Here is a 22,328-nt window from a genome sequence, read left to right as displayed (position 1 = left end):
GTGAAGAGGCGACTACGGGATGCTGGCCTTCTAGGCAGAGTTCCTCTGTCCAGTGTCTGTGTTCTTTTGCCTATCTTAATCTTTTATTTTTATTGACCAGTCTGAGATATAGATTTTTCTTTGCAACTCTGCCTAGAAGGCCAGCATCAGTTTCTTGGCAATTTCTTGCATGGAATAGCCTTAATTTCTCAGAACAAAAATAGACTGACGAGTTTCAGAAGAAAGTTCTTTGTTTCTGGCCATTTTGCACCTGTAATCGAACCCACAAATGTTGATGCTCCAGATACTCAACTAGTCTAAAGAAGGCCAGTTGTATTGCTTCTTTAATCAGAACAGTTTTAAGTTCTGCTAACATAATTGCAAAAGGGTTTTCTAATGTCAATTAGCCTTTTAAAATGATCAACTTGGATTAGCTCACACAACGTGCCATTGGAACACAGGATTGATGGTTGCTGATAATGGACCTCTGTACGCCTATGTAGATATTCCATTTTTAAAAAATCAGCCGTTTCCAGCTACAATAGTCATTTACAACATTAACCATGTCTACACTGTATTTCTGATCAATTTGATGTTATTTTAATGGACAAAAATGTGCTTTTCTTTCAAACACAAGGACTTTTCTAAGTGACCCCAAACTTTTGAACGATAGTGTACGTGCACATATTACCTCAATTACCTCGAATAACATGTGCCCCCGCACATTGACTCTGTACAGGTACCACTTGTAGATAGTCTCGCTACTGTTATTTTACTGCCGCTCTTTAATTATTTGTTATTTAATTTTTTACTTAACACTTATTTTTCTTAAAACGGCATTGTTGGTTTAATTAAGGGGTGGTAAGTAAGCATTTCACTGTAAGGTTTCACCTGTTGTATTCGGCGCATGTGACAAATACAATTTCATTTGATTTGACTCTCATAGTCATCACACCAAAGCCAGTGTTGCCTATATCAGACCGCTGCGCTATAGGCACATGTCTGGAAAAAGCTATTTCCTTATCATTGGTGCAGAGGAATGGAGTACCAAACCATATAATATCCATTCATACGCTAGGGAGTTTTAAGATAAACCTAGAGATATGGTTTATGGGCAAAATGCTTTAAAACTGCACAGGATAAAGAAAATATAATTGTTTTCAGTAAACGTTACATGGTCGTCTATTTTATTCATTTTACAGTTTCCTCCCTATTGATGAGACGTATTTTGTCTCCATGTTATAATCTTGGGTATATTTTGTTTTCATGTATTTTCATGAGAACCACAATGGAAATACGTTTTTAAACTGTTTGTTGGAACCCTTCAGAAAATAGGGTTTTGCCATTGTGCACACGTGATGTGCTAATGTGATTGGTTCGTTGGATATAACTGCACTCATTTAGATGTTGCTTTCCCCCCTACAGTTCAGTGCCTTGACTATTCCAGTGCCATCGATGCTCACTCAGGAAGCAGAAGCAGTGAGTTACAAGTCATATGGGTAGGGTTAGGAGTATTTTCTGGACAAGCCAGTCACCATTGCCTCATTGGTCCAATATTGCTATTAAATTAAATGTATTGCTATTAGATCATGTATAAAGTTTATCATTGCGGGAGTTGATATTCTTTGTCAAAGATTGTATTTGGTAAATGAGTGCCACTGACTTGGCAGAGATGGCATCGCTACGCATCTTCAAATCAAATCAAATGTTATTTGTCACATGCGCCGACTACAACAGGTGTAGACCTTAAGGTGAAAAGCTTACTTACAAGCTCTTAACCAACAATGCAGTTTAAGAAAATGTCTAAAAAAAGGTAAGAGATAAGAATAACAAATAATTAAAAAGCAGCAGTAAATGACAATAGCGGGGCTATATACAGGGGGTACCGATACAGAGTCAATCGAGGTAATCGAGGTAATATGTACATGCAGGTAGAGTTATTAAAGTGGCTATGCATAGATAATAACTAAGAGTAGCAGCAGCGTAGACATTACAGAGAAGTAATAGAACTCAATGTTCTCATTCTAAACTACTCAATCTTCAAAGGAGGGTAAATCCATTCGACTTTTTGCCCGTACTGTAACGGTATTCCTCTCTCTCTTCATATGAAGAGGAGGAGTAGTGATTGAACCAAGGCGCAGCAGGTTGTGAATACATAAATATTTATTAAATAAACAAAACAGACAAAGACGAAAACGAACTATACTTGATAGATACAAAATAACAAACACGATGTAGACAGACCTGAACGACGAACTTACATATAACACGAAGAACGCTCGGACAGGAAAAATGACTACATAAAACGAAACGCATAAACAAACCGACAACAGTCCCGTATGGTGTAACATCGACACAGACACAGGAGACAACCACCCACAAACAAACATTGTGAACAGCCAACCTATATATGGTTCCCAATCAGAAGACAACGTAAAACACCTGTCTCTGATTGAGAACCATATAAGGCTGATTACAAAGACCTAAACATAGAAACACAAAACATAGAAATGCCCACCCAAACTCACGTCCTGACCAACTAACACATAAAACTAACAGAAAACAGGTCAGGAACGTGACATAACCCCCCCCTCAAGGTGCGTACTCCGAACGCACCACCACAAGTCTAGGGGAGGGTCTGGGTGGGCATCTGACCACGGTGGTGGCTCAGGCTCTGGGCGAGGTCCCCACCCCACCATAGTCAATCCTAGCTTACGTCTACCCCTTATCATGACCACCCTCTTATTTCCCCCACCTAATTTAAGGGACAACACCAAGATAAAGAACAGCTCCGGGACAAGGTAGCTCAGGACAGAGAGGTAGCTCAGGACAGAGGGATAGCTCAGGATAGAGGGGTAGCTCAGGATAGAGAGGTAGCTCAGGATAGAGAGGTAGCTCAGGATAGAGGGGCAACTCAGGATAGAAGGGCAGCTCCGGACAGAGAGACAGCTCTGGACTGAGGGGCAGTTCTGGATTACTAGCCGCTTCTGGCTGAGGGGCAGCTCATGGCTGACTGACGGCTCTGGACGCTCATGGCAGGCTGACGGCTCTGGACGCTCATGGCAGGCTGACGGCTCTGGACGCTCATGGCTCGCTGACGGCTCTGGACGCTCATGGCTCGCTGACGGCTCTGGACGCTCATGGCTCGCTGACGGCTCTGGACGCTCATGGCTCGCTGACGGCTCTGGACGCTCATGGCTCGCTGACGGCTCTGGACGCTCATGGCTCGCTGACGGCTCTGGACGGTCATGGCTCGCTGACGGCTCTGGACGGTCATGGCTCGCTGACGGCTCTGGACGGTCATGGCTCGCTGACGGCTCTGGCAGATCCAGTCTGGTTGGCGGCTCTGGCAGATCCTGTCTGGTTGGCGGCTCTGGCAGATCCTGTCTGACGAATGGCTCTAGCGGCTCCTGACTGACTATCGGCTCTGACGGCTCGGGACAGACGGGCGGCTCTAATGGCGCTGGGGAGACGGATGGCTCTAATGGCGCTGGGGAGACGGATGGCTCAGATGGCGCTGGGGAGACGGATGGCTCAGATGGCGCTGGGGAGACGGATGGCTCAGATGGCGCTGGGGAGACGGATGGCTCAGACTGATCCTGTCTAGCGGAAGGCTTTGGCTGCTCCTGTCTGGCGGAAGGCTCTGTAGGCTCATGGCCGACGGGCAGCTTTGCAGGCTCATGGCAGACGGACAGTTCAGGCGCCGTTGGGCAGACGGCAGACTGGCCGGCTGAGACGCACTGTAGGCCTGGTACGTGGTGCCGGAACTGGAGGCACCGGACTGGAGACACGCACTTCAAGCCTAGTGCGGGGAGCAGGGACAGGGCACACTGACCTCTCGAAGCGCACTATAGGCCTGGTGCGTGGTACCGGCACTGGTGGCACCGGGCTGAGTGCACGCACATCAGGACGAGTACGGGGAGAAGGAACAGTGCGTACAGGGCTCTGGAGACGCACAGGTGGCTTAGTGCGTGGTGCCGGAACTGGAGGCACCGAACTGGATACACGCACTACAGGGAGAGTGCGTGGAGGAGGAACAGGGCTCTGGAAACGCACTGGAAGCCTGGTGCGTGGTGTAGGCACTGTTGGTACTGGGCTGGGGCGGGGAGGTAGCGCCGGAAATACCGGACCGTGCAGGCGTACTGGCTCTCTTGAGCATTGAGCCTGCCCAACCTTACCTGGTTGAATGCTCCCGGTCGCCCGACCAGTGCGGGGAGGTGGAATAACCCGTACCGGGCTATGTAGGCGAACCGGGGAAACCATGCGTAAGGCAGGTGCCATGTATGCCGGCCCGAGGAGACGCACTGGAGACCAGACGCGTTGAGCCGGCCTCATGACACCTGGCTCAATGCCCAATCTAGCCCTACCAGTGCGGGGAGGTGGAATAACCCGCACCGGGCTATGCACACGTACAGGAGACACCATGCGCTCTACTGCGTAACACGGCGTCTGCCCGTACTCCCGCTCTCCACGGTTAGCCTGGGAAGTGGGCGCAGGTCTCCTACCTGCCCTTGGCCCACTACCTCTTAGCCCCCCCCCCCAAGAAATTTTTGGGTATTACTCACAGGCTTTTCGGGCTTCCGTGCAAGACGCGTCCCCTCATAACTCCGGTTCCCTTCTCCGGTTGCCTCTGCTCTCCTCAGTGCCTCCAGCTGAGGCCATGGGAGGCGATCCCTTCCAGCCAGGATCTCCTCCCATGTGTAGCAACCTTTACCGTCCAAAACATCCTCCCATGTCCATTCCTCCTTCTTGCGTTGTCCCTTCCTCCCGTTACACCGCTGCTTGGTTCTGGTTATTTGGTGGGTGGTTCTGTAACGGTATTCCTCTCTCTCTTCATACGAAGAGGAGGAGTAGTGATTGAACCAAGGCGCAGCAGGTTGTGAATACATAAATATTTATTAAATAAACAAAACAGACAAAGACGAAAACGAACTATACTTGATAGATACAAAATAACAAACACGATGTAGATAGACCTGAACGACGAACTTACATATAACACGAAGAACGCTCGGACAGGAAAAATGACTACATAAAACGAAACGCATAAACAAACCGACAACAGTCCCGTATGGTGTAACATCGACACAGACACAGGAGACAACCACCCACAAACAAACATTGTGAACAGCCAACCTATATATGGTTCCCAATCAGAAGACAACGTAAAACACCTGTCTCTGATTGAGAACCATATAAGGCTGATTACAAAGACCTAAACATAGAAACACAAAACATAGAAATGCCCACCCAAACTCACGTCCTGACCAACTAACACATAAAACTAACAGAAAACAGGTCAGGAACGTGACATAACCCCCCCCTCAAGGTGCGTACTCCGAACGCACCACCACAAGTCTAGGGGAGGGTCTGGGTGGGCATCTGACCACGGTGGTGGCTCAGGCTCTGGGCGAGGTCCCCACCCCACCATAGTCAATCCTAGCTTACGTCTACCCCTTATCATGACCACCTTATCACCAGGCATATCACTCTGCCTCACAAAAATAGATAATCTACAGATCTGAGTACATTATTTTATTGTCATGATTCTTTTATTTCCTTGAGAAATATTGTTTGTTTTCTCTATGCTTTTTTCCCTAAGGCTTTCAGAGGAAGTAGTAATAGTGCCATATCTAACGACACAAACATTCAATTGGTTTTTGAGCCAAACATTTGTTTGTTGCTTCACTAATTTAGCTTTCTTATCATGCATTTTGTCAATTAAATATTACCACTACAAAATAGAAATGTTGATGATGTAATGGCTGTTTCTAGATTGAGAATCTAATTCTCCTAAACTCGGACCTGCCTCCCCCCCCCCCTCTATGTGCACATTTTGTTTTTTGCCCTAGCACTACATAGCTAATTCAAATTACCAACTCATCAAGCTTTGATGATTTGAATCCGCTGTGTAGTGCTAGGGCATAAACCAAAACGTGCACTCAGGGGGGGGCAGGACCGAGTTTGGGAAACCCTCTCCTAACCTGCCACGTTAGTTCTCCTAACCTGCTGTGTAAGTCTACCTAACCTGTTATGAAAGGTCACCTCTGCTTGTCAAAACCGGCAGCCTGCTTTGAGAACAGTGTGAGTTTCCACTAATGTGATACACATGTAAATTATATGTTCCAGGTAGAATATCCCAGATAATAAACGCTATGGTGTACTGACAAGTTAGCACCACTGGGTGGCAGTATATGCATGTACTTGGCTCCAGGTTGAATGTGGCACCTAGACTCACAGCACACTTTCCATACTTGCACAAATGTATGAAATTAGTATTGTGAATGATTTAAGTGTTGCTTGTTGTTAGCTGAATGGATGTATGGATTACATTTTAGTCATTTAGCAGACACTCTTATCCAGAGTGACTTACAATTAGTGCATTCATTTTAAAATAGCTAGGTGAGACAACACATCACAATCGTATAATGTTCATTATTAGCTTGTTCCACCATTGGGGTGCCAGGACAGAGAAAAGCTTTGACTGGGCTGGGCTGAGCGGGAGGCACCCCCCCCCCCGGTATGGATGGGAGGGTCAAGAGACCAGATGTGGCAGAACGGAGTGCTCGGTTTGGGGTGTAGGGTTTGAGCATAGCCTGAAGGTAAGGGGATGCAGTTCCCCTTGCTGCTCTGTAGGCAAGCATCAGGATCTTGAAGATGATATGAGCTTCGACTGGAAGCGAGTGGAGTGTGCAGAGGAGCGGAGTGACATGGCAGAGCTTAGGAAGGTTGAACACCAGGCAGACTGCAGCATTCTGGATACATTTCAGGGGTTTGATGGCACAAGCGGGGAGCTCAGCCAAAGCAGAGTTGCAGTAGTCTAGATGGGAGATGACAAGTGCCTGGATTAGGACCTGCGCCGCTTCCTGTGTGAGGAAAGGTCGTACTCTATGGATGTTGTAGAGCATGAACCTGCAGGAACAAGTCACTTCTTTGATGTTTGCAGAGAATGACAGGGTGTTGTCCAGGGTCACGCCAAGGTTCTTTGCACTCTGGGAGGGGAACACTGTAGATTTGTCAACCGTGATGGAGAGGTCTTGAAGCGGGCAAGCCTTTCCCGGGAGGAAAAGCAGCTCCGTTTTGACGAGGTGGTGGGCCGACATCCAAGGTGAGATGTCTGCCAGGCACACAGAGATGCGTGTCGCCACCTGGGTGTCAGAAGGGGGGAAGGAGAAGAGCAGTTGAGTGTCATCCGCATAGCAATGATAGGAGAGACCATGTGAGAACCGAGTAACTTGGTGTACATAGAAAAGAGGAGCGGGCCTAGCGTTTTGGATGTGGCTTTACCCTAATTATAGGGCCTTTAAACCATCACAATAGTGATTGAATCAATCATCCCTCATTCAATACTAAATACTGATGAGCACTGAGGAATATCATTATATTTTATAAATTGCTGCCTTATCTTTTCTATCTAATATACATCTTGGTAGATGTCTGAAGATTTTGATAACATTTTTTTGTCATTTTTTATTTTAATATTATAATGATGGCACCTGTAGAAAGTGGGCAATGTCATGTACTACATACCCAGTTGATCAATATGTATTGTCATTAGTTTGTAGTCAGGATCCATCATAAATATTTTATTAGCAGCTAAAGTGAGTGTTCAGTTATCAAGATTAATTTACTAAATTCATGCATGATAAACTGTACAGTACATTTTTGGTTTGTTGTCTCTTGTTACTGGTTAGTGTAATCGTCAGTCATATACACCTCGCCAATCACAGGTCTATTTGTAGCGTCCCCTTCTCAACCTTGCAGTGCGACTGGCTACTTCTCTCATATGTATATAAAGGTAGGCGGGCTATGTTGCAACATTCATTCCTGGATGCAGATTGGATTAGATATCCACAATTTCAGATTTGGATTGGCCTGCGGCTCATGTAGAATAAAAAATAGGAGGAGTTATATTACAGATAATTTCCGCTATGTGTGTTATTTGACAGTACTGTAAAGCTTGACGAGAAACACGCAGTTCAGGTAAGGGTGTTTATCGTTTTAGTCACTTTACATGTCGATAAATATCATGACATTTCTAGTGAGAGGTCTGTCTAGCTGAATAAATTGACATATGTATGCGTCTTTGTGGTAGAGATTGTGTCACCAAATGTCCAGATAGTGCGCGAGCTGTGCCGAGCATGTCAATCAATAAGCACTTTCCCTGCTGAGGTCAAAAGACAGCATCTTTGCATTAACCAGATTCTGGTGGCTTTTCTGCACTAGCCAACTTGTTGAAATTCGAAAGCGACTGTATTTGTACATTACATTAGGTATTTTCTACGGCTGGTTGGTCTCATTGAAAACAACGATCTAACGTTAGCTGTTGGGTAGGCATTATCGGTCATCATATGCCAATGCTAACTAGAGGGGACCATAGTTAACGGCTAGCTAGCGAGGTTTATGATGCTTGCCTGCTGTTTCAAAGCGTGTCAATTTAGCTAGCTACTGTAACTAGGCTACTGAATGTTGTGGTGTAGAGGCACACATTGTAACTGTTAACGTTAGCTATGTACCTAGCTAACTAGCTACAACATAATGAGATGACTTAATTGAGTACAAGTTTCTAATGGGCTTTCCAGAACATGTTTGGCCCTGTAGTACTGCTAAGGTAGATGAGTGCCTAGACACGAAATTAGAATCACTTCACCAGTTTCATTACCGTACTCTGCGCAAAAACATACCCACGGTTTGCGCAGGTCCGAGCTAGAATGCGGCTACGTTAGATTCAAAAGGGCGGATCAGGATATTAATGAGGGCTAGTAATACAACGCTACACGCCAGGGTTCCGAATTATGCAACAACTATTTTGACATAGAAACCCGAGCTGACCTATTGCCACACTGTCCTGCTACCGTTCACAACTGCACACGACTCATGAGCTACTAATTCATGTCACAAAGGCTATACTGTAGTTAACCTACACATTTGAAAACGGTAATATGGTTCATGCTAATTGATAGACTTTAGGGAGCAAAGGTCAAGTTGTGCCATATGCTTATGTCTGGTTTCTGTTCTCTATGACCCTAGTTATTGCACATCATAGAAAGTTGGCTAAGTCAGAGTTCATGTACTTTCTGTCCATAGTCCCCACAGTAGTTTGTCTGTTCTCTAGGGTCTGACAGGCTGACCCAGTATAAACAACATGCTATAGGCTGTTGTTGGTGGTTAATCCCTGGCCCAGAATGGGCAGTGTACGTAAATAAAACAGGTTTGGTTGTGCTATTATTGCTTCTGGTGTGAGAAGGAGGAATGACGAGAGAGGGAAAGAGTTTGCACATGCCTGGGCCTAGGGACATCGACACTGGCAGCATTGTTTTCAGGACAATGGGAATAGCCACCAAGCTATATGGAGGCGTTACTGGAGAGTGGGAGAGAGAGACAGCTGCTTCTGCTAGAGGAGATTTCTGTAACAATTTACCCTTTTCACTGACAGTGATCTTATTACTCTGTAATAATTCTGCTAGCCTAAGCCTTGTAGTAGTAGTAGTGTGCAATGCATGCAATAGTTAGCATAGGCCTACGTGTTACACAATAGGATATACATGGTGACAACACTTAATATTCACTGAGATGGCATGAAGGGACACGGCAACTCGCTCTTGGGATCATTGGACACTCAGTACTTTAAGTTTGCCTGATTGACTGTCTTTTATCCTTCGAGAGCAAATTCTTTCCACGACCAAAGCCTAGCACTGCAACTGTGAGTGAGGGGCAGGGAAAATGTAATGATGAGCAAATGGAAACGCGTATATTTTCCTTTCTATATGATTACCCTGGGCCTCCTTGTTGTCTATACAGCACAGACCAACAGAGCATGTGATGTTTCTAGAGCCAGACAGTACTGCTTGGCTGGGTGGAATCATGGCTAGGCCTAGTTTACCATGGTATTTCATTAAAATGGGCATTTATTAACATAGGGATATTCAGTAGTTTGGGTACTTACAGTTTTGCTTCAGCAGTTGGTTAAATGAGTCAAACACAAATTAATGGTGGAGGATGAGAGAGAGTAGTAGAGAGAATAGACCTTGATGCTACACATCCTGTTTCAGGTCTGTTTGTGACAGGCTATGCAATAGGACAGTCCACTGTCAGCCACTCTCGGATTTGATTTCATCCAATGCAGCTCTTGTCCTCTGATTCCTAGACCATGATGTCATGGATTATCCCTTTAGCTGGGGTTCAAAAGTACATACAGAGTTTTCAGACCCCTTTGCTTTTCCACATTTTATTACGTTAGCCTTATTCTAAAATGGATTTAAAAAATGCTCAATTTACACACAATACCCCATAATGACAAAGCAAAAACAGGTTTAGAAATTAGTATTCAGACCCTTTACTCAGTACTTTGTTGAAGCCCTTGGCACCGATTACAGCCTTGAGTCTTCTTGGTTCTTCTTGAGTCTTCTTGGGTATGATGCTACAAGCTTGGCACACCTGTATTTGGCACACCTGTATTTTTGTTTCTCCCATTCTTCTCTGCAGATCCTCTGAAGTTCTGTCAGGTTGGATGGGGAGCGTTGGTGCACAGGCACAGCAATTTTCAGGTCTCTCCAGAGATGTTCGATCGGGTTCAAGTCTGGGTTCTGGCTGGGCCACTCAAGTACATTCAGAGACTTGTCCCACAGCCACTCCCGCTTTGTGCTTAGGGTCGATGTCCTGTTGGAAGGTGAACCTTCGCCCCAGTCTGAGGTCTTGAGCGCACTGGAGCAAGTTATCATAAAGGATCTCTGTACTTTGCTCTGTTCATCTTTTCCTCGATCCCGACTAGTCTCCCAGTCCCTGCAGCTGAAAAACATCCCCAAAGCATGATGCTGCCATCACCATACTTCACCATAGGGATGGGGCCAGGTTTCTTCCAGACGTGACACTTGGCATTTAGGCCAAAAAGTTCAATCTTGGTTTCATCAGACCAGAGAACCTTGTTTCTCATGGTCAGAGTCCTTTAGGTGCCTTTTGGCAAACTCCAAGCAGGCTTTCATGTGCCTTTTACTGAGGAGTGACTTCCGTCGGGCCACTCTACCACAAAGGCTTGATTGGTAGAGTGCTGCAGAGATGGTTGTCCTTCTGGAAGGTTCTCCCATCTCCACAGAGGAACTCTGGAGCTCTTTCAGAGTGACCATCAAGTTCTTGGTCACCTCCCTGACTAAGGCCCTTCTCACCCGATTGCTCAGTTTGACCTCATGGCTTGGTTTTTGCTCTGACATGTACTGTCATCTGTGGGACCTTTTTATATAGACAGGTGTGTGCCTTTCCAAATCATGTCCAATCAATTGAATTTACCACAGGTGGACTTCAATCAAGTTGTAGAAACATCTTAAGGATGATCAATGGAAACAGGATGTACCTGAGCTCAATTCTGAGTCTCATTGCATAGGGTCTGAATAATTATGTAAATAAGGTATTTCTGTATTTAATTTCTTATACATGTGCAAAAAAAAAATGATTTTTTCTTTCTGCTGTGTCATTATGAGGTATTGTGTGTAGATTGAGGATTTCTTAAAATTTGATCTATTTTAGAATAAAACTGTAACGTAACAAAATGTGGAAAAGGGGAAGGGGTCTGAATACTTTCCGAATGCACTGTGTGTAGCCTATAAAGACTTTGTTTGGGTTGCATACTTGCATTTGTTCATGTCAACAAATGGGTTAGGAGAGATGGTGGGGGGTCTGGAATGTCTGCTGTGATGTAGTGATAAATGGATGGAGTGGGAGGAAGAAAAGTAAAGAGGCGAGATGATGAAGGGAACAGATGGGGGTGGAGTTTCATTGGTCAGTGCTAGGCCTAAATCCCAGGAGTAATCAAATCAAATCAAAGTTTATTTGTCACGTGTGCCAAATACAACCGGTGTAGACCTTACAGTGAAATGCTTACTTACTTAAACAATAGTGCAAAAAAGTTATTAGGTGAACAATCGTTAAGTAAAGAAATAGAAAAACAGGAACAAACCAGGCTATATACAGTAGCAAGGCTATAAAAGTAGTGAGGCTACATACAGACACTGGTTAGTCAGGCTGATTGAGGTAGTATGTACATGTAGATATGGTTAAAGTGACTATGCATGTATGATGAACAGAGAGTAGCAGTAGCGTAAAAGAGGGGTTGGCGGGTGGAGGGACACAATGCAGATAGCCCGGTTAGCTAATGTGCGGGAGCACTGGTTGGTCGGCCCAATTGAGGTAGTATGTACATGAATGTATAGTTAAAGTGACTATGCATATATGATAAACAGAGAGTAGCAGCAGCGTAAAAAGAGGGGTTTGGGGGGCACACAATGCAAAAAGTCTGGGTAACCATTTGGTTACCGGTTCAGGAGTCTTATGGCTTGGGGGTAAATACTGTTGAGAAGCCTTTTTGTCCTAGACTTGGCACTCCGGTACCGCTTGCCATGCGATAGTAGAGAGAACAGTTTATGACTGGGGTGGCTGGGGTCTTTGACAATTCTTAGGGCCTTCCTCTGACACCGCCTGGTGTAGAGGTCCTGGATGGCAGGCAGCTTAGCCCCAGTGATGTACTGGGCCGTACGCACTACCCTCTGTAGTGCCTTGCGGTCAGAGGCCGAGCAATTGCCGTACCAGGCAGTGATGCAACCAGTCAGGATGCTCTCGATGTTGCAGCTGTAGAACCTTTTGAGGATCTCAGGACCCATGCCAAATCTTTTTAGTTTCCTGAGGGAGAATAGGCTTTGTCGTGCCCTCTTCATGACTGTCTTGGTGTGTTTGGAGCATTCTAGTTTGTTGTTGATGTGGACACCAAGGAACTTGAATAACCCAAATAGGGATGGGGGGGGTAAACCCTCTTAGAGGACCAGCCCTCAGGGAGATGGTCATGGGAAGAGGGGGTAGTAGTACCATGCCATCTGGGCACAGTAGGATTGTCTGTCTCTGGATCATGTGTTCCAAATGCCACTATATTCCCTATATAGTGCATTACTTTTGACTAGGGCTCTGTTTAAAATTAGTGCACTGTGTAGGGAATAGGATGCCCTTTGGGATGTTGCCTGTGTGCCATTGGAGCACTGTTATTATCTCTCGGTTTGGGACTGGGAGATGATCATGTTGCCAGTTTCAGTGGGGGAGGGGAACGGATGGGGATTGGCTGAGAGGCTCTGCTGTTCATGCATAAACACATATACAGTATGTATCTATAAACAGCAGTACCTCTCAGAAACCTGGATAGGTGACTTTCCCAAAGTTCCCGGGTTTTCCAGGAATTCTGGTTGGAGTATTCTGGAATTCCTGCTTGTTGCCTCCTGATTCAGGGAATTTCCCAACCTGGGATTTCTGGAAAACCTGGACATTTTTAGGAAAGTAACCCAAATTTTGCAACCTTAAACCTGGACAACCTTTACAAAGAGCAATGAGTCTTAAATACATACTAGATAGTATTTAGTATAGTTTTGTTAGTCCTTTGTAAAAGTCCAGGTTTCTCTTCCATGCTACTAAAAAGCTATTTGCTTTACTACTTGTGTGAGAGAGTGAGTGAGTGTGAGACGTAAACAGTAGCCTGCATGTCTAATGCCAACATCCTGTTTTGTCTCCTTAGAGGCCGTTGATGGACCAGCCTGGTGAAGAGGCGGGGTTAGAATGGGACAGAGCACCTCGGAACAAGAGGGCCAAGAACGTGCAGATGCCCCTCTGGAAGTAAGAACACACACAATCCTGGCCTCTACCACTTACTCTGGCCCCATTGACCTCACCAACTACTACAGTACCGCTCCCATAGAGTGTGTGTGTGTGTGTGTGTGTGTGGGTGGGGATACCTAGTCGGTTGCACAACTGTATGAATTCAACCAAAATGTCTTCTGCAGTATGTACAGTATCCACCATCTGTCAGACCATAACCAACTTCTCATCAATAACTGCAGCTGAGTCCTTCTTTCTTTCGTCTCTTCTCCTGATCAATAAGCACTGACCGCCCTCCCACTCCAGCACAGTCACTAATTGGCTGAGAGCCAGAGTACTAAAAGCCCATTGGCCTTGCCCCATAGTTATACACTATCTGATTGGTTATGTGACCAGTGGTCAACTCAGCCATCCCCTTCTCGCTCTCTCTCTCACACACACACACACACACACACACACACACACACACACACACACACACACACACTTTCTATTGCAGCAACAGTGTAAATAAGCTTATCTCTGAGCTAGGATCTCCACTCCTTCAATGAGTCATATAGGGCCTAGTCTTAATCAGTGAAGGGATTAGAACAGGGAAGGTCCTTTTGGCAGGACCTCACTCAAGTTCTACGATATCCTCCTGGAGAGAAGTGTCCTATTGATTTAGAGTTAGAGAGACCTCAAAAGATAAGAGACTCTCACTGTAATTTCTCTGCTTTGGTCCCCAACTGTGTGGGTGTTTATGGCATAGGAGTTAGACATCTCTCTCGGCTCTCTCTCACTCGTTACCTCTCACTTTCACTCACTTTCACTCACTCACTCACTCACTAACACACACACACACACACACACACACACACACACACATACACATACAGCTGTGTACAGTACAGTCAGCTGATCACAGCCAAATTGCATCATGTCTCAATGAGCTCTGTGTTATTGTCTGGTGCAGCAGAGTAAAGCAGCAGACAGTCACTGTTCCTATTGTTGGTCTCAGAGCCAGGCTGACATGGGCACAAGGCAACTCAATCCATATCGACAAGGCAATTAGGCTTACTGTATAATAATAATCATCATCATCATCATTAAAAGTATTGTTAGAGTTATGTTGTCCCATTATTTATATGGAGCTTTTTGAGTTAAGCTGGGTAAGAAGGGACTGAGAGAAGGAGGGATGAACAAAGGAAAGAACAAGTGGGATGGGGTGCTGACAAAAGAGGATGTTGATAAATAGTTAGGCCAAACTCAACACATTGGGTGACTGGATGTGTTTAAGATCCCACCTGGAAACTGTCATCCAGACCTGATTCAACCCAGATGAAACAATTTTACGTCATCATTCCTCCTTCTCTGACATTCTTTTCCCCGGGCATGGCGAACCCCAAGCCCTGAATTCCTTTATACGTCAGTTACTTAACTCAGTAACGCAACTTTCCCAGCTCTGGAAAAAGCTCCCTGTCTACATGGTATATAGGCTATTTTGTACGGTTGTTCACTTCTCTTTTTTGTCTGCCAACAGGAAGGGTTTAACAACATCAAGGCGTTTGTGGAGGAAGAGCTACAGACTAGCATGGTTAGTTCGTATGTTGTAGTCTGGTGTGCAGTGTTTCAATCCATGAAGCCGTTGTAATTATGTTCTAATCAGCTGCTGCACACCTCTCTCTCTCTTTGTCTCTCCGCATCTCCCTCTGTCTGTCTCTCTACATCTCTGTCCCTCTGTCCATCTCTGTCTCTGTCCATGTCGCTCCCTGTCCATGTCTCTCTCTGTGTGTGTCTCTCTCTCTCTCTCTCTCTAGATGATGGGGATGGTGATTGGTGCGGGCATCGCCATAATCCTCATCGCCATCCTCATCTTCTTCATGCTGCGGAGGATCCAGCTCAGAAGTACGTGTCACATTCTCTCTCTCCAATGCATTTTCTTCGATAACTATAAAATGAAATAAATGCTAGCTTCAGTTACACTAGCGATTGCCCTTCACTTACACCTAAGAGCTTTCTAGCGTTGTCCCCGAACCCCCCATAAATTGTCAGACTGAGTGTAAATGTATGTGGACACCCCTTCAAATTAGTATATTCAGCTATTTCAGCAACACCCGTTGCTGACAGGTGTATAAAATCACGTACACATCCATGTACTGTCCATAGACAAGCATTGGCAGAAGAATGTCCCATATTGAAGAGCTCAGTGACTTTCAATGTGGCACTATCATAGGATGCCACCTTTCCAACAAGTCAGTTAATCAAATGTGTACCCTGTTAGAGCTGCAGCGGTCAACTGTAAGGGCTGTTATTGTAAAGTGGAAACGTCTAGGAGCAACAACGGCTCAGCCGCGAAGTCGTAGGCCACACAAGCTCACAGAACGGGACCGCCGAGTGTTGTAGCACGTAAAAATTGTCTGTCCTCGGTTGCAACACTCACTACCGAGTTCAAAACTACCTCTGGAAGCAACGTCAGCACAAGAACTGCTCATCGGGAGCTTCATGAAATGGGTTTCCATGGCCGAGCAGCCGCACACAAACCTAAGATCACCATACGCAATGCTAACACGGAACCCAAACCGGCTGCACGCGTGCGCCATCGTGCATAAAGGTATTTTGTCCCCCCACACCAAACGCGATCACGACACGCAGGTTAAAATATCAAAACAAACTCTGAACCAATTACATTAATTTGGGGACAGGTCGAAAAGCATTAAACATTTTTGTCAATTTAGCTAGCTAGCTTGCACTTGCTAGCTAATTTGTCCTGGGATATAAACATTGAGTTGTTATTTTACCTGAAATGCACAAGGTCCTCTACTCCGACAATTAACTGTTTTAACTTCTCACAGACCTGCAAGCCCAGGAGGCCCCCAAGTATCGATTCCGCAAGAGGGACAAAGTCATGTTCTATGGGCGAAAGATCATGCGCAAGGTTAGTGGCTGTGATGGGATGCGTTTTGGGGTTTCTTGCAAAGTAAAATGGTACCCTTTTGTTCGACAATGCGTTTTTTTGCCTTAGTTGACCTATGACCTCTTGCTCTCACAGGTGTCCCAGTCCACCTCTTCCCTGGTGGGCACAGCCTCTTCCACACGCCCACGACTCAAAAAGAAGCAGAAAATGCTTAACATTGCCAAAAAGTGTGTGAACACGGTTTACCCTGTCTGCTCTACTCTAATTCATGATGCTAACGAACTTAGTGGCGACAGAGTAGAGAACAATAGTCTCTTATACATTTGTCCTCCCGCTCTCTCATCCTGCTCTCCATCCCTCCCCCTCCTCCCTCCAGGATTCTGCGTTTTAAGAAGGAGGTGCCCACCCTGGTAGCTAAGGAGCCTCCTCCCTCAGTGCTGGAGGCCGACCTTACAGAGTTTGACGTGGCCAACTCCCACCTGCCCTCCGAGGTGCTCTACATGCTCAAGAACGTCCGGTACGTAGGGACTTCTCCGAGTTTGTGTGTGTGTAGAGTGTACTCTCTGTTTGTGTTAAGATGTTGTGGAGTCCTTATCTATATGGAGGAGACGTGTGTGTGTTCGAGTATCAAACCACTATGTATCATGGGTAAATTGTGACTGACTGATCTTCAAATAATATTGAGTAGTTATTAATGATGCAAGGTGATACGTAGGTCAGTCAGTCACTTTCTTTGTGTGTAGTAATCTCTCCATCTCTATCCCCTCGCTGCAGTGTGCTGGGCCACTTTGAGAAGCCTCTGTTCCTGGAGCTGTGTAAACACATGGTGTTCCTGCAGTTCCAACAGGGAGAGTACGTCTTCAGACCGGGCCAGCCTGACAGCAGCATCTACGTGGTGCAGGACGGAAAACTAGAACTGTGCCTTACTGGAATGGTGAGGGAGAGTGTGTGTGTGTATGCGTGTGTCTGTGCCTTCTGTACAATTGAGCCTCCATCCATGCTAACGAGTAAACAGGAACTCAGTTCAGGGGCTTACAGTTCTCTAACAATTATCTCTCTTGTAGGTCATTAAATAATGATTAGCACCTATTAGTGTTTGACTCAGATTATCCCAATATGGAGGAAAAGGATCAAATGGAATGATCTCTGAATTTAGAAAGTTATGGCCACAATAAACTTGCATTTGGGCAAAGATTGGAATGACTTAACATGAACAGAATGTTTTCAAGGTAACTGTCAATTGTACTGTTTGCCTGTTTTTGTCTATGTTCATTTGTTATGACATACTCTGTTTTACCCCTGTGTGTTTTTAGGACGGCAAGGACGGTGTGGTGAAGGAGGTGTACCCCGGAGACAGTGTCCACAGCCTCCTCAGCATCCTGGATGTCATCACCGTAAGACACGCCCACTTCCTGTCCCGCATTCCACACTCCCTAAATCACCATGCACGTGCCGTTTCTTGTTTGAGTCACCCTTTTGTCTGTCCCTATCACGTTTCAGTCAGAACTTTGAACTTAGTCAAGGAACAAGTCAGGGAAATCTAGCGTTGAATCGTAGCCTCCAAAGTTGAATCATATCAAAGTCATGATGATTTCGCAATTTAATGTTATATCATGAAGCACTATGATATGACATGTGTGGCTTATGTGCGCTTTTACTCTTGGTGGGATTTTTTTCTTCTATAAGTATACAATGAACTATTAAACACATGACCCTTTTAGAGTCAAGAGGATTTGGTAGCTAGCATGTAACTCCTATATTTAGACTTGGGAAAACTACCTGACACAAACATCCCGGAGCCCTTGCTTTACGACTGAGAAAAGGAAGTGGAAAACGTCTCTAAAGCAATGGTTTCTGCTGGTGGGTTCTGCTAGTTCCCTCTTCTTGGCTTGTGACTATAAACATTTTGTTGAGTAGTTCAGTTTTTTGTTAGTGCGTGGGTCACAGTGACATTTAAAAAAAAAAAAAAAAAGGCTTCACCCAAGTCACTGCAATGGCCGGGGTAGGCCGTCATTGTAAAATAAGAATTTGTTCTTAACCTACTTGCCTAGTTAAATAAATAGGACAGTGCTGAAAGAGCCTTGTCGTTGTGTTTGTTTCAGGTACACCTAGCTAGCATGTGAAACCACTCCCAACACAAACTTCCCCTCCCTTTACTGCTGAAAATAGGAACTTGTAAAATGTCTCAAGTCTGTAAAGTTACTAATATTGAGTTACAGTATATTCTGAGAGCGTGTGTGTGTGTGTGAACCTTATCACTGTGTGTGTGTTTCAGGGACACCAGAAGCCGTACAGGACGGTGTCGGCGCGGGCGGCTGAGGTGTCCACCGTACTGCGTCTACCTGTCGAGGCCTTCCTCTCCATCTTCGAGAAGTACCCTGAGAGCCTGGTGCGGGTTGTCCAGGTAAGCTGCAGTGTGTGTGTGTGTTTGTCACCAGATGTGGACGTGCGTTTTTCTCTTGATGTTTACGGGACCTTTTCCTCCCTCTGTCTTCTCATGCAGATCATCATGGTTCGTCTCCAAAGAGTAACCGTTCTGGCTCTGCACAACTACCTAGGGCTCACCAACGAGCTCTTTAGCCACGTGAGTCAAGCTCCCCTTACACACACACAGCGCCACGATTCATCATACCACCCAGATTCTCAAACAACACACACCCACACATGGACATTCTGTTTGTTACTTCATCTACCAGGAATGCTACTTCATTAGCTGAAGCTACATCAGACATGCTGTTTTCATTACGATTGAGTCATTCAACGCTAACGCTACCGCTAATCACTTTTCAATGCTGACCTGGTAATTATAGCGATGCTAATTCAACGCTAGCCTGTCTTCATTGACCCTAACCTCTCTCTCTCTCTCCCATGCCCCTGTCCTCCCCTCCCTATAGGAGATGCAACTCCTGCGCCTGCTGCCCCTGTCCCCCCACCCCGTGCCCCGCACCAGCCCCCAGCGCCACGGCAAGCGTTTCGGTAGCCTGACCGTGCCCGTGGAGGACCGCGAGGCCGCCGTGAAGGACGCACCAGATCCTGGGAAGGATGGAGCCACAGTCCCACCAACCCTCAGTAGGACCATCTCCATGCCTGTAGACATCGCCGGTGAGTAACTCTTTCTGTCGGTCTCTCGATCCCTCTCTCTGTCCTCTTCCGTTCTTTTCTCTCTGTCCGTATGGTAACATCAGCATTCTTAGTATGTAACTTCAGCTCTGTGGCTTCAGTCCAGTTTTTACTGCATGTTAGTGACCTGACTTGACTCTTGACATTTGACATTAGTGTGCTTTAGTATGTTCCTAGTATGTAACTTGCCTCTGTTGCTTCTCAGACTGTTGACTGTGGCATTTACACGTGTTTGTGTTAACATGATTTCTGTGGTGTGTGTGTGTGTGTGGTGTCTACACACAGGCATGCAGAAGAATCTGCGGTCGGATTTCGATATGGCCTACGAGAGGGGACGGATCTCAGTTTCCGCTGAGGACGGCAACACACCACCCACCTATTCACGGGTCAGTATATACGTGTGCTCTCTCACACACACACACACACACACACACACACACACACACACAAGGTTGGATATTAGTGACATCTCAGAATATGCATTTACATTTTAAATAAAATCAAAACAGAAATGTTTTAGTAATTCAACACTATCTATTCACTAACAGTCATCCTAGTGCACTAAAATACACATTTGCACTTCAAAGTAGACCACTAACTCTTGTCTTTGTACGTCACAGATCTGCACTTCAAAGTAGACCAGGCACAGTGTACTGTAATTGACATTCATGTCCCTCCATGTTTTCTGTTCTTTTCCCAGGACCAGCGGGAAAGGAGGGTGACCGTTGACGAGGTGCCGTCGGGGGTGTACCTTTACCCCGAGGAGGAGGGGGGTCCGGACAACCAGTTCTCACCAGGACCAGGACCCGTCCCCGGTCGCCCCAGCCCTGCCCTGTTCGAGGAGGCCCTGAAGGAGCTCCTCAAACTCATGAGGATAGAGGTTAATACTAACTGATGCTTAGTAACCTTAGTACATGGTCAGTAGATGGTTGCTATCTATGCAACCATGACTCTAGTAACAATGTAATCATGTGGCATTTACCTGATTATTGTGTTAAAAAACTGTCACCAAGTTACTTTGTCCTTTGGGCTAATGTACCATGTCTAGACAAGTTCAAGTTCAACCAGCACTTTCTCCCTCTGACTCCTTTTATCTAAAATTATTACAGTTCCATTTCACAATCTACTGTTATGGTTGGAACCGAGCATCTGAAATGTACGATATCGAAAGTTCTGTCTCCGTCCGTATATTTGCCAACCCTCTTGATTTGCAGCCCAGGAGAGCAAAAGGGGAATCCAGACGTTGTTTCACCACCAAGAGCGTTTCCTCATTCCCTCCCTCAAACGCTGTCACACTCTTTCTTTCTCTCATTCTGTTCTTTTCCCTTCTTCTGCCAGGACCCCGCTCTGCTGAATGGGAGAGTGACTCTGCACCATGCCAAGGCAGGAACTGTGCTGGCTAGACAAGGAGACCAGGTACTTTTCTGAGGCTTGGAGAGATGTCCTCTCCTCTGTTTGAATGCAGGTTGACGTTTGTCATGAATCTTGCCATGGAGGCAGAACTGAGCGATTTCCGCTAGGTGGGCCAGCTGCAAAGTCAAAATTGTCTACATCGTCATGACAATACATGCCAACCTGACTGTTTAATCCCCCAATTTTATGAGGGAGAAGTCTTCAAAACATTATAGATTTGTGATATTGCAGATTCCTATCATCCCTTAATATTTCCTTGACATCTTTCCCCTCCAAATCCCTCTCTTTCCCATACACTTTATTCTCCCCTCCCCTCCCCAGCTCCTTACTCCCTCCTCTACTCTCCTCTCTTCAACCCCTCTAAACACACAAAAACAAAACAAAACAAGAGACCTGAAATCTGAACTCCCTCTTCTCCTCTCAGGATGTGAGTCTCCACTTCGTCCTGTCCGGCTGTCTCCACGTGTACCAGCGGATGATCGACAAGCAGGATGCGGTGTGTCTGTTTGTCACCCAGCCGGGTGAGATGGTGGGCCAGCTGGCCGTGTTGACTGGAGAACCCCTCATCTTCACCATCAAGGCCAACAGAGACTGCACCTTCCTCAAGATCTCCAAGTCTGACTTCTACGAGTGGGTGTCTAGTAGAGACCAGACTAGAGAGAGACTAAAGCAGGGGGGTAGTCAAGCCTGGTCCTGGAGCACCGCAGGCACTTCCTGTTTTTGATTTAACCGACCTGGAAGACCAGCTGTGCTGAATTTAGGCGCTGAACTGCTCAATTAGCTCAGTTGGTCAGGTGTGGTGCCTAGTTAGAGCAACATCCTGCTGTACCCGTGGCACTCCAGGAACAGGGTTGCCTACCCCTGGGCTAAACCCTTCTGTGTGAAAGGGGTATAGTTCACAGTCTGGGCATTAAGCTGGAACATTCAGTTTAAGCCTAACTCGGGTTTAGAAGTAGAGGAATGCAGGTTGTTGAATGATTACATGAAATTTAAATATACCAGTAGTCACTGACTGTTGACTATTAAACCATCTGTTACAAGTAGGTTGGCTTCAGTTCCAAACATGCATTTCTTGTTCTATGTCAGAACTGTCTCACTGTTGATAAGATGCTGGTTATTACTATCTATCTGGTCATGGTAGAAAAGACTGAAGTGGTTCGAAAGTGGCATACACTTCTCCTAACCCTCGCTTTGTTTATCAGTTCCTGTGATATTTAAGCATAGTGACTGCCTCACCCCTGAGATACTGTCTGTGTGTTTTTCCTGATCTGGTGTGCTCTGTGCTGCCCCCTGT

General features: G+C 45.8%; 1 protein-coding gene across 5 annotated transcripts in view; it reads left to right on the top strand.

Annotated features, from left to right (window-relative positions):
• Nucleotides 1–7,817: 7,817 nt before the first annotated feature.
• LOC139568530 (patatin-like phospholipase domain-containing protein 6) overlaps nt 7,818–22,328 on the top strand; it is a 33,155-nt gene continuing 18,644 nt past the window's right edge. For 4 of the 5 annotated variants that reach the window (XM_071390427.1, XM_071390425.1, XM_071390426.1 and 1 more), the window contains exons 1-16: nt 7,818–7,962; nt 13,526–13,623; nt 15,128–15,181; nt 15,405–15,492; nt 16,440–16,522; nt 16,637–16,728; nt 16,878–17,018; nt 17,276–17,435; nt 17,815–17,895; nt 18,777–18,905; nt 19,005–19,085; nt 19,396–19,603; nt 19,907–20,007; nt 20,322–20,501; nt 20,960–21,037; nt 21,459–21,664. In XM_071390427.1, the coding sequence (XP_071246528.1) occupies nt 13,567–13,623; nt 15,128–15,181; nt 15,405–15,492; nt 16,440–16,522; nt 16,637–16,728; nt 16,878–17,018; nt 17,276–17,435; nt 17,815–17,895; nt 18,777–18,905; nt 19,005–19,085; nt 19,396–19,603; nt 19,907–20,007; nt 20,322–20,501; nt 20,960–21,037; nt 21,459–21,664 (1,739 nt within the window). In that variant the 5' untranslated portion in view covers nt 7,818–7,962; nt 13,526–13,566. Of the gene's footprint in view, nt 7,963–9,550; nt 9,683–13,525; nt 13,624–15,127; nt 15,182–15,404; nt 15,493–16,439; nt 16,523–16,636; nt 16,729–16,877; nt 17,019–17,275; nt 17,436–17,814; nt 17,896–18,776; nt 18,906–19,004; nt 19,086–19,395; nt 19,604–19,906; nt 20,008–20,321; nt 20,502–20,959; nt 21,038–21,458; nt 21,665–22,328 lie in introns of those variants that run through there. The other variant, XM_071390424.1, reaches the window with a different exon arrangement.

The sequence above is a fragment of the Salvelinus alpinus genome, chromosome 2 (genome assembly GCF_045679555.1).
Source record: "Salvelinus alpinus chromosome 2, SLU_Salpinus.1, whole genome shotgun sequence".
NCBI lineage: Eukaryota > Metazoa > Chordata > Actinopteri > Salmoniformes > Salmonidae > Salvelinus > Salvelinus alpinus.
Note: the sequence above shows the minus strand (reverse complement) of the source record. Positions and strands in the feature narration are given on the sequence as shown.